General features: G+C 28.9%; 1 protein-coding gene across 1 annotated transcript; it reads left to right on the top strand.

Annotated features, from left to right (window-relative positions):
* Window positions 1–4,705: 4,705 nt before the first annotated feature.
* LOC100570112 (SET and MYND domain-containing protein 4-like) lies at window positions 4,706–12,878 on the top strand. Its single transcript, XM_029489969.1, has 5 exons — window positions 4,706–5,298; window positions 7,085–7,222; window positions 7,297–7,938; window positions 8,039–8,193; window positions 12,463–12,878. Exons 1-5 carry the CDS (start codon window positions 4,960–4,962, stop codon window positions 12,725–12,727), a joined length of 1,539 nt encoding a protein of 512 aa, XP_029345829.1. The 5' UTR covers window positions 4,706–4,959; the 3' UTR covers window positions 12,728–12,878.
* Window positions 12,879–13,171: the final 293 nt, after the last annotated feature.

Raw genomic sequence — 13,171 nt, 5'->3', positions numbered from 1 at the left:
TTTTGTTTATCATTTATGTATTAAATATTTTAAAAAGTTATTTAGTGTTATATCATCTTTGTCTTTGTTTGTGAGGGAAATTTATCATGGATGTGGGGTGAAAAGATGTTTATTTATCTAGATATAGAGATAAAATAAAATAATCTAATATAATATAGTTTTATTTTTATATAATATGTTGTATATAACATACCTACTGTGCAAGGGATGGGCTAAAAATATTTAATCAGACTTATTAAAAGAGAAAAAAAATTAGTTTAGTATTTTTAATTATGAAAATTAATCAAGGCACAATTGAACTAATGCCTAACTAGTAACTAGTTTAGAAATGAAATATATGCACAGGCACTAGACCAATTTAATTTTAACAAAAAATAATTGGGCAAGCAGTCAGAGTACTACAGTTGTGATTAAATCTTTAACGGCTTAAATATTACCATTGTTATAAATACACTATTATTGTTTAATTATCGATAATATTATTTAAACTTAAAATATATTAATTAAACATAATATATTATTATACCTTATAGGTACACATTTAATAATTAATCTACAGAGTGAAAATTACAAATCAGTACTTTTATACAATAACTACATAACAAATAACTTGTATTGTTGCAGTGCCCACATCATCTACCTAAACTTAAAAAATATGAATAACTTTATTCTCAAATTTCAAATATATAGGTATGGTGTAGTCTATTATATACAATATACCTATGTAGGTACTTATTAGTGACTACAATATGTCAGTAGGTACTACCTACTGTGGTAGCCTTTAGGTATACTAAAATAATCGAAACTATTTACTCTGTAGGACACAGGTATTTAAATAATATTAATTACCTATTGTCAAATATCAATGTATCCTTTGTAAAATTAACTATTAAAAATTTGACATTAATCCATTAACTAGGTATTAACTAAAGATAAAAACAACCAGGAGCTCTGCAGTTTGCTGTACACTATTTTGTATGTGTCAAGTGTACTTCGCCATTTAATACCTAGGTCACTAATGAGTAATGTGATTAATGGATGAGTGAAATTCGAATGTAATAAACCATTGCATACAAAAAAAGATTCTGAGCGGAGACAGTCCTGACTTCCTGACTGAATATATTACCTAGTATATTGGTATACAAAATTTATTTTACAATAAAAAATACGGTAAGTTGAAATTATTTTTCATAATATTATTATGGTGATACTTATTATTTATATTTTATATCATTATTTAGTCAATAGGTACCGAACTACTGTAGACCCGTAGTTAGCTACCTATATGAATAGAGTCGGGCCTCGGCGTATAAATAGGTCAAAATTGATTTAAATATTTTAAAAAAGCCATTGCGTATAGTAAAATATAATGATATTGGTATCTATGTAATTACTTAAAGGTTTCAGGTTCTCACGAATAATGTTTTTGAACCCACAAAAAATATCTAAAATCATTATTTATCGTTTAAATATTCAATTTGTCAGAATTTGAACTTCAGCTTTTTTTATTGCCAAAAATAAAACATATATACTTAAAGCATGTCGACACAGATACCTAGTTCCTTGTTGAAAGTTATTTATTATTTCCTACGTTCGTTCAGAAACCATTAAACTCTTGCTGCCCCTGAACAGTTTTAATAGATTTATAAGGATAAAGCTGGGCGGCCCAGCCTGGGCCATCGTATGACATTCAATAAAAATTAGCTTATTTTTCCAAAAATGTGTTGAAAACTAAACTAATCTTTTCTGTGTTTAGATCCAATGGCGTAATTAAGGGTTAGATTATAATAAATTCCGTCGGAAAGCTTATAACATATATATATATACCTATATAATGTATTAGATGTATACAAACAAATTAGAGTTTCTTTTATAAACTGTATAAAAAGAAAAACTATGGAGGTAAGCACATTATATTATATTATATTATAAACAAAATAAATTTGGAACAAAGTCAGGGTACCCATATTTTCTTTTTGTACGTCATGTTTTCACAAGTTAAGAATGATGGTGAAATAACAATTTGCACAATAAGCAATGAGTCATCTTGTTTCTACAACACATTAAATTAGGATATTAAAAAAAAAATAAACAAATTTCTGACTTGATCAAAATATTATTTATTTAAAAATGACACATCGTAATCACCAATCAATATTATGGCTATCTTTTTTTAACTTAGGTAGTAGGTACGTATGTAGTTAAGCATGCGAAAACAATGGAGAAGTCAGAATTTGGATGTCAGACTTCGTTTTAAAGTTATAGCTAATTGAAATATTATATATATGGTATTTTCATATACACCACCCGTCGGCCTGTCACCCGGCGTGATGGTCGCTCGCCCGCTGCGCTCGCTCAGACAATTACCTAAAACCGAAAACATCCCTCGCCTTGTTACGTAAAACCACCTCCGATGCGCTTCAGAATTACAACAAAATTATTAAAAACATATATTATACACCCGGTGTAGTCACTCGCTCGCTCGGACAGTAATTAAAATCGAAAACATCCCTCAACTTGTTAATTGTTATGTAAAACCTGCACCTTGGGGCTTGAATAAGTCTCGGACTTCAAATAACTAACACTTCAAAACTAAGTCCGACCGCCAAATTCTGACTTCATCATTGTTTTCAGCATAGGTACTTCGTACTTAATAACATACGTTAAAACAAAAAAAAAATGCAAAAAGTGTGTCCGGTAAGACATAAATATACCGGCTATTTCACCATCACTCATACTACTACGTAATACAAAAATCAAAATTCGTTTTAAGTACAGTGTTGTCGTTGTGACGTTGTGTGTATGTGTGCAAACGTAAAATCGCCAACTTTGGAAAGATATAAATTCCAAAACAATAATTTCCCCAAATTTTTTTTTACATCATCGTCTTTGACACGTTAAAATAGGTACGTTTGTTTCAAAAAAAAAAAAACTGAGTTGAGTGAGTATGCCAAATATATTACAATATTGTATAGGTGGCTGGTGGGTACTACATTTTGTAGAATTATAAGGCAAAATTTAATAATTTTGTGTGCATATGTTAGTTTTAGGATTTTTAATAAAATAACACCTATTCCCAGCTATCACTCACCAGTAACCACTGCAACACTGTACTTAAAATTTAGTATTTATTATATTTATTTGGTATTTAGTAGTTATTTAGTATTTGTGTGTAAAATATGTTTATCCTCCATTCCTCCCCTAAGATTAATTCCTAATTACGCCACTGAAGTCTAGAGTCTAGATATTCATACCAATAATACCTGTGATAGCTACAGCTATACTATAAAGTACAACTATAGGTAGGTACCTATATGAAAACGTTTAAAAATTTTAATTTTTTGTACGCTGTGTTTTGATATTATATGTATCAAAATTACGTAAATATCGAGCGTATTACACTTACATATGAGTTACGTAGGTACATAAAACAATGCCACGTCTTCGTGGACGAGGAGGAAATATTGGTCGACAGACTCGGCATTCACAATTAGTCCAATCGTTTAGGAGGAGTTCAGTAACATACTTGGTATAACTTTGATACTTTAGAATTAAATTATAAAGTTACATACAAACAGCACGGGGTCCGTGATCTACCGCAGGTAGATTGCCTACCTAATAATATACTGCTTCGAATCAGAATTTTTATTCCGGGCAACGGAAAAGTTAAGATTAATTTTGAACAGCATACACTGAATATTAAATAACGAATTGAACAAAGTTTAAGTCATATAGAGTCAGTACATTAAACATTTAACGGCAAACGAATTGCACGGGATCAGCAAGTTATTTATAAATGTTATTAAATGTTAGGTAGGTTAACTTAAATAAATAATAATTTGGTACCTATATAATAGGTTATTTTAGTAGTTTGGTGCAATTCAATAAGATAGGTACGACTAAAATATTATAGGTAGTTGGCAGTATATAGGCATAGGTATAGTATATAGGTACCTAATCCGTAAATTATTATATATAGTTGTAGAATTTTATGCATTTATGCTAAGTGAAAATTAATTATACACAGAACTCCAAAAGTGAAAGTAGGTAGGACAGCGTAGATTCATTACCTATACCTACTCACTTACGTGGACAACATACAGTAAATAATGACAATCAGACAACCTTATAATATGTACCTACCTACCTAGTTACGATTTAGCTATAAATATAATATTATAATATATTATTCAATTTTTATAGTCGTTTTAGTAGATGTGTAAGTAGTAGGAAATAAACGTTAAATAAATCCAGTACCTAGGTAATATGGTTAATGGTTAATTAAGTAGTTAATAGTCGGTAGACAGTAGGTATTATATGTATATTTATAATGTAAAATACTGCAGCATAGAAGTTAGAACGCGTTACTCTGTACCTCTTTAATCTTTTTTCTATGCTCTCTGTTACTCTATAATATGCGTGCAGTATAGCTGGTTCCTAATAGGTATAGAAGGTACCTATATTATGTTAAAATATAAAAATGTTTAATTTCATGTTATTATATTTATTATAGATTATGTACCTATAATAACTAACATCGGCGAGTATTTTAATTTTAAATATAGTTTAATATTCTGCAATGTTTTGTTAAAATATGTAAAATGTTGTGATATGTTTATTAGGCAAATTAAAAAAAACACATAATATAGTTCAATTATTCTAATAATTTAGTATTTAATTTACTCAGAAATTATAATATAATGTCTCACTACAAGATGCCAATTGCTGAATACGTGTACACAGAACATTTCAGAGAAATGAACGTAGCTCAAGATGTTTATTCGTCATTTACAGACAAGAAGAACTCTAACGATCAATTTTTGTACGTACATGGATTACTAAAAAGAATATGATTGGTTACCTACAAAGTGCGATGGTCATATTAGACTATCACAGGCGCATCGACGGTGGAGAAAACGGCTGAAAAAAAACCTTAAAAAACAAGGAGTATTTATAAATATGGATTGTACCACGGCAAATAAAAATAATGATACGTCTGATCAATATAGATCGCGTGGTAATGAAGCATTTAAAATTAAAAACTATGAGGAATCGCTAAAAATGTATACTCAAAGTATAATGACTGCAGAAATTGACTCTCTCAACTTTGCTTTGTCAGTGGCAAACAGATCTGCTGCTTTATATTATTTAGAAGAGTATGAGCATAGTTTAAAAGATATTGATCAAGCATTTAAATCCAAACGGTATCCATTACAGAATAATTACAAGTTATTTGAAAGAAAAGGAAATTGTTACCGTCAGATGAATCATATCTCCATTGCTTTAGAATTGTATTCGGTATGTTAAACATTTTTTAATTTTTAATTTCATATTTATAATTTTTTTTAATTTTATCATTATTATAGTTAAAATAGTTCCTTTTTTAACGCACTAATAGAGGTGTTCCACTTGATTTTACTCCAACCCTGAACATCCGGATTTATAGGCATAGCCCCAGATCAAGTGCATTCAAGAGACTTCTAGGGACATTTTAAAATTTAAACTTTACATAGATAATATAAGTTCAGTGTTTACTGCGGCGGATAGATTATACGAAGCTACAAAAGTACAAGCCCTCCCCGAGTCTCAAATAATCTATTGATATAATTTTTATTAAACACAGTCCAGTAGTTTTTGAGTTAATTGAGGACGAACAAAAAACATTCATTTTTTTACATAAGATTTTAATAAAATATTTATATAACTTTTTAGTTAATTTACTTAAAAAAATTATAATTAATTATTAGTCTACATACTTGATAATTTTGATTATAATCACTAAAATACCCATTAAATATTTATAATTTTAATATCTATTTGTTTTTAGGATTGTTTATTACATTTAAATAGTAATACACATTTAACATTTGCCACCAAAGAAAAAATCAAAATCAGAATATCAGAATTTGTAAAAAAATGTGAAGTAGTAGAAAAGAGTTCAAAGAAAATTAATATTAAATATAAAAGTTTCATAAAATTTAATTTTGATAAAAATTCTGGTTTATCGAAATGTGTTGAAATACAAAATTCAAAAGAAATGGGAAGAGGATTATTCGCATCAAAAAACATTAAGCCTGGTATGATCAGATTTATAATTTATATAGGTACTTCATAGTTTATACTGTTTTCTGTTATGCCTACTCAATACTCATATCGATACGTCATAATATCATATTATTATTACCTATAGCCAGCTGCAGCACGACTCCGAAAAATTACGGAATTGTGTAGATTTATTAACAATTTATATACATTATATACATACATAGATTCTGCAAATTTAATTTTTATATGTATTCTACGATTTCGTATGGTTTTAAATGCAACGTTGCTATACCGAAAAATATGTTTAAAAAAAATCTAGGTAACTACCTATAATATAGTTTTGCAAAATAGCTAGACGACTGCTGTTTCTGCATGCTTCGGTAAACATTTAATGAATCAATATTTAGTGATCAATAGTCTCTAAAACAGTTTAACACAATTTAGTAATTGCTTCATTAAATTTTATCGAACCATTATTAAGACGGTGGATTAAGTTAATCAATTTTTCTTACAACCGGGCGTCTGGGCATAATGATTTTAATTTACCATAGACTTTAAGTATACTATTAATGAGTACCTGTATGGTCCATGGAATTTACATATTAATATATAATAATAATATCACATTTCACCAATGACGGCGGAAGATTTTCTGAGGCCTATACCATAGACGCAATTTCAGTTCTTCACTTCTATTCCATATATACATTTAGCAGACCAGTGGAGGGTCCGCCCCTCACACCATCCAAACAAATATTACCTATGTCCTATACAATATAAAACATTTATTTATAATTTCTATCTAAGCACCTTTTGTCCTTTTCTACGTATACACTTTTCCAACTACAATAGTAGTATATAGACTATATAGTATTTAAAATTGTAATTTATGATCATTTTAAACAAATTCTTTTAATATTTCTTTACTTTCTATTTCATTAGATAGGTATTTAATTTAATACATTTGTATTTTTATGGCGGGCATTACAGCCATTTTAAAGCATAACAATATTGTGACAAATTTATATGAATAAATTCAAATCAACTGTTTTTAGGTGAAATACTCATTATAGAAAAGCCTATTGCTGGTGTATTTAAAAATAGTATGTGGATGTTCAACTGCAATTATTGTTTCCAACGATGTTTATCAGCCATACCGTGTTCCAAATGTTCACAGGTAAATCGATTTTTAATACATAAATTATAGAAGTTTTTAATGACCGTGAAAAAAAAAAATTTTGCTTGTAATAGGTTGTTTACTGTGATGAGACATGTCTACGTAAAGCCCACACCTGTTATCACGGTATAGAATGTTCATTAGTCTATCCTCTCAAAGCGGACCCTACTATTGAACCCACTCACGATCTGGCTTTACGTTGTTTTGTTAAGCTTATAAATTTAATGGGTGTCGAACATTTCTGCTCAATGGTACGAAAGTATAATGAACCAAACTTTAGTTTTGACAAAAACAGCAATAATTGTTTTATGGACAAAACGTTCCACTCGATCTACGCACTGGGCGGAAACGAGACCAAAAGGACCGTATCCAATTTATTTTTCATGCATTGCACTGCGTCAATGATGGTGTCTCTGTTGTCGTTAAATGAATATTATGATATACCGTCAAATTTATTAGGCACTGTTGGTGTATCTTTAGTCCATTTGCTGTGTATAGCCAACTTAAACTCGTACGCGTCTGTAGAGCTTTCCAAGTACATCGGCAAGAGCAGTAATAATATCTCGAATCGACCAGCTACTTATGATTCCGTCGCTCTTGTTCTATGCTCTGCGTACAGTTTGATAAATCATTCGTGCGATCCAAATGTGATTGTTCAAACGTATAGTGGTGTGGAGGTGACTCGGGCAATACAACCGATTTCAAAAGGATCTCAAGTAAATCATATTATATTATGTTAAACTGTACCACAAGTTGTTTTCAAAAAATTATAATAATTTACCTATTACAATATAATAATATTATTGTATTATATAGCTATTTATTGATTATGGCGTCAAATTTTTTTCACACGGCAAAGAAGAACGTATTACACATTTATTTGATCAATACCAATTCCAATGTCGGTGCCAGGCTTGTACAAACGATTGGCCAATCTATGCATCGCTGGAACTCGATGAATTATTTATTAGGTAGGTATATTAATATATATTATGCTATTTAAGGATATAGTATTTATATTTTGCTATTTATTTACCTACCTAGCCTAATTTATTTTCTTATGTATTTATTATGATTTATGATAGGAATAATCAGGTATGATCAACGATGGATTAAGAATTAAAGACGCCGGGGGCAAAATAAATGTAATGCCTCTTTGCCACAATTTCTAAAATAATTTATATTTTAATATACTACCTATACCTACACCTATAAATAAATAATTTAAATTTAAATGTAGTGCAGTTATACAATATTGAGCACTATTTAATAACAAATGAAATATTATTTTCTTATTTAGTATTTAAACAAAACAAAACTAAAATCATTCAGTACTTCCTGTTATACGAGACCACGGCTGTTATCGCGACTACCACCCAAGACTACCTCCGTTATCGCGACTACCGCGCTTATTTTGTGGAACATCACAATCCGGTTATCTAAGACTACCAAAATGGTACTTTCCTGTTATACGAGACTATCTTATTTTTCTTGCTTTCTTTGATATATTTTTTAATAATATGTATTGTGGGGAAGACTAGAATGATATAAAGAAAAAAATTTAAATAGGTACATAGAAAACATTCGTAATGTATTTAGACGGTACACGCCAAAGTGGAAAACAATAAAATAATAATAATAATACAAAATAGTAAATCCATAAATAAAATAATAAATAATTTATGTATTGTGGGGAATGGGAATGGCCACATTCAAATTATATGTAAAAAAAAAATTAAATACGGTATGTATTATAATAATTATTCGTAATGTACCAAATTTGCCGTGGCAAACATCAATTACAAAAACTAATAATATAGGTACGTTATGATAGATATATAATAAATATAATCGCAGTTTATGGATATTGTTCATCTATAATATCAGCTAAGATAGGTAGTCACGATAACGGAGGTAGTCTTGGTCTCGTATAACAGGAATGTATAATTTTGGTAGTCTTGGACATAGGCGTGCGCAGGACTTAATGTCGGGTGCAGCATACATTTTGAACCGGCCCTAAAGAACAATAAGCAGCCCACTTATTTTCTTTATATAGACCTCCCCCTTAATTCTGCTTAGCCCACTGGGCAAAAATGTAATATTTTATACGTTCATATAATCACTTGTGTACCCGAATCATTATTATAGGGTATACCCCCCCCCCCCCCCCCCCATATAAATGCATCACTCTACGACTATGCCTATAGCCTATTATGGTTATAAGAAAATAAGAAATATAGTAAATTGTAAATAAAAAGCAATAATATTTTTATGTATTATAATATATTACTCTATACTTTTATAATTATATTAAACATCACATAGGTAATAATATAACACTTATAAGCATATAGTACCTAATTAATAATACGTATTTATACATTAGTCATAATATTGGAACTCTTAAAAATTAGGTACGTAAAATAAAAATAAATAAATAGACTTACAATATAAGTCTGCGATTACTAGATAGCAAATGTTTAAACTACTATCAATTAAAAGTTCTTGTTTGACAAACAAAAAAAGAAGCGCATCCAATCTTTTTTGTGACATAGTATTTCTTAATTTGTTTTTTATAATGCTGAGTTTTGAAAAACTACGTTCACAGCTACAACTATAGTCACTGGAATTATCACAAACACAATCTATATTAAAAAACACAATAAGTAAATGTGGTATGTACAACAACATTATAATATAATAAGAATGTCGGGATAAGGGAGGCCATCCAGTGATAGAAACTTCGGATTCAAAATAAATTAAACATAGTTTATTGATTTTTTTTTTCTAATCATAAAAGATCACGACACCAGCGTCTTTCAATCCTTAGCTACAAAAGTTGAACCTTTTATACATTTTTTAATTTTAAATTTGATCCATTTTGTCAAAATTTGAACATTAATTGCGTATAAAAAAAAATTGTGCCTATAGTACATATCTGTATTTTTAATATTTTTCAATTGCTGTTGTAACAATATATCAAGAGCATTGTACAAAATGTTCACGCTTTTTGACCCAATTAATAAAATTTAATTGACATTTATCCTACAAAAAATTTGTTTTTTTACTTTTGATCTCCCAAAAGATCCATTTGATTCACTATTCTATCAGAAAAGATACTTTTGAAGAAAATCTAAGCATTTTTACTGTCCTAGAAGGCAATAACAGACACACAAAAAAATAATCATACATCATTGTAAAATCAATGAATCGCTCTGCTCAGAATCTAAAATAAAACTTTCTTTTCTTTTATTGGTGTAAACTCTTAACTATCGGCAACTCTGGCCATTAGCATTTCGTGGGGGGGAATTACTGTTTGTTGGTTGAGGAACACATGTGTATGTGGTGCGAGGGTGACGCCTGCACGTTGGACGATGCTTGGACTGCAGCCATTAGCATAGGCTGAAATACATTAAAATTACAGGGGGGGCTAACATTATTAACATCAATATGAGCGGGGGGCTTCGATCCTACAAAACTAAAATAGGAGGGGGTTTGATAGATTTTTTTTTTGGATGGGGGAGGGGGCTAAGTTTCCTATATCGCTCTTTTTTGCTCACAGACACTTACATAAGCGACACTTGGTAGAAACTCATGTGGGTGCAAACGTTTGTGATAGTAAAATTCACAAATCCGTAAGGGGAATTGCCCCACAATCCCTAATATATAACTATTACTACAACAAAAGTGGTAAATCAAATTTCTTTATTAATAACTGTATCTCTGTATTTCAAAAATATTTAAAAAAATATTATAACAAAGCAACTATATTTTTAACATAAATAATAATAAAAAATAATTGACTGTTCGTAACATTTAATTACTAGGTATTTGTCTACTTCAGTGACCTCTTATTGAAGCCTCAGCATCAAATTTGTCGGTTATATTTTCAAAATCTATAGGGAATTCTTTTTGTATATATAAGATTGCTAAACTGCTTAATCGTTCTTGGCTCATTGTGACTCTTAAGTATGTTTTTAATCGCCGTAGAGCTGAGAAACTGCGTTCATTAGATGCAGTATTTGTAGGAATGGTTAAAAAAATCTTTAATATATATTTTGTATACGTTGGAAATCCTGTCTGAATATCATTAGGTTTAATATAATTTATCTTTTTTATAATTGTATCACATTCATGGTTTATATAATAATCTATTTATTATTTTGATCTTACTTGATAAATCATTTGATTCTACTTTGTATGTATTACAAGCTTCCTCTATTGACTGATTACTATAGGATTTTCATTAAATAAAACATTATTCATAGAATTCAACAAACCTAAATCATTTTCTTTGAATTTACTGTTCATGCACATAATTACTGTATCTATAATTCCAAAAAATACATTTATGCGAAAATGATCTTGAACAGACTGTATTGCTTGTTTTTTTCCACCACCTAATTTTAATGGTACTGATTTATTTCGTGGTAGTTTAGGCTCACTAAAACCATTATTTTCTGAAACAATAGTAGCCTTATCCCATACTTTCTGAAAATTGTCAACTGTTCTCAATTCTTCAAAACTTCTTATAGTTTCTTTAACCATTTGACTTACTAAACCATAATTTAATGTTGATGATTGCAAATATTTGGATAAGACATTTGTCTTTAATATTACATCTTCCAGTAAAATTAGAGAAAATATAAATTCAAATGTTTGTATGCTTTTTAATAAAGCATCTAGTGACGAATTAGCTTACTGCATTATTTAATTGAGTAATGAGATATACAATTTTGAAGTGATCCATGGTTATTATTTAATATATTTATTATCAAAATTACATTACATTAATTATCAGTATAAATTGTTAGAAATAAAAATAATAAAAATATAATATGATATTTTTCACCGTTTCACTGTTGTGGTTGTCTGTCTGTTGGTGCAAAAAGTTTTGCCCCCCCCCCCCCCACGGATGCCGCCACTGGACACTTATTGGGCGCGTAACTGTTTTTGTATAAAAATTCAGGTTCCGAAAATAATTAAAATAAAAACATTGCGTAACTCATGAAAAAACATATGAAATAATATTATATACCTAAATAATATACATATGATCCAATAAATCCTGTATAAATAATCGATAGAAGACATTGTTAATTTCTGCATATTTAGGTATACTTATCTAGAACAAACAACAATTTAATCTTATTAAAACGCATTTTCCTACAAATATAATAAATTAATATTATATATGTATCTATTTTACTTATTATATATTTATATTGTACATTTTGCAGCAATGGTCCACTGATTATTAACGACGAGGACGGCGACAACCACCTTAGTATTCCAAAAACGACTTTATCCAAATTCAATGAAATCGTAGATTTATTGTTAATACATCACAAGATAAATGTTGATTGTTTAGATTTTTTATTTTCATTTTTAGATTTATTATACTCCAATTTTGAAAAACCATGTACCATACACTATAAATGTATTCAATTAGTCCAAGCATGTATGTATTACACTTCAGATCAAGTACAGTATGCCATTGAATAAAGAAAATATAATATAAAACATTTTATAGATGATATATTTTTAATAATAATTGTATAACTCATTCGATCCCAGACCCCGGTGTCGGACCAGCCATATTTTTGTTGAGGTGCCCCGATAGGTACTTTGAATATTTGTTATTGAATATTTTAATATATTATATACTGTATATTATATCATTAAAAATTATAATACTATTATAGTATTTTCATTTTATAAAAAAATACTGATATAAAGAAAATCAATAACCTACACAACTTGAATTGCATTAAAAAATATTCAATTGTATAATATTATAATTTATAAGGTATTATTTATATGATATTTTAGAATTATAAATAATTACTATAACTATTTAGTTAACTTAAATGTGTATTTTAAATAAGATATCTTAAAAAAAATATAATATTTTGCATTACTTGTTTATTAGCACTTTTTTTATCATTT

Source organism: Acyrthosiphon pisum, chromosome A2, assembly GCF_005508785.2.
Source record: "Acyrthosiphon pisum isolate AL4f chromosome A2, pea_aphid_22Mar2018_4r6ur, whole genome shotgun sequence".
Taxonomy (NCBI): domain Eukaryota; kingdom Metazoa; phylum Arthropoda; class Insecta; order Hemiptera; family Aphididae; genus Acyrthosiphon; species Acyrthosiphon pisum.
The sequence above is the reverse complement of the archived record's forward strand: the minus strand, read 5'-3'. Positions and strand labels throughout refer to the sequence as shown.

Bases quoted from the DNA above. Each gene is read 5' to 3' on its own strand.
- LOC100570112 (XM_029489969.1), top strand. From the start codon at position 4,960: ATGGATTGTACCACGGCAAATAAAAATAATGATACGTCTGATCAATAT. The intron at 5,299-7,084 runs GTATGTTAAACA...TGAATAAATTCA, and splicing joins TTGCTTTAGAATTGTATTCG to AATCAACTGTTTTTAGGTGA. The intron at 7,223-7,296 runs GTAAATCGATTT...TGCTTGTAATAG, and splicing joins CGTGTTCCAAATGTTCACAG to GTTGTTTACTGTGATGAGAC.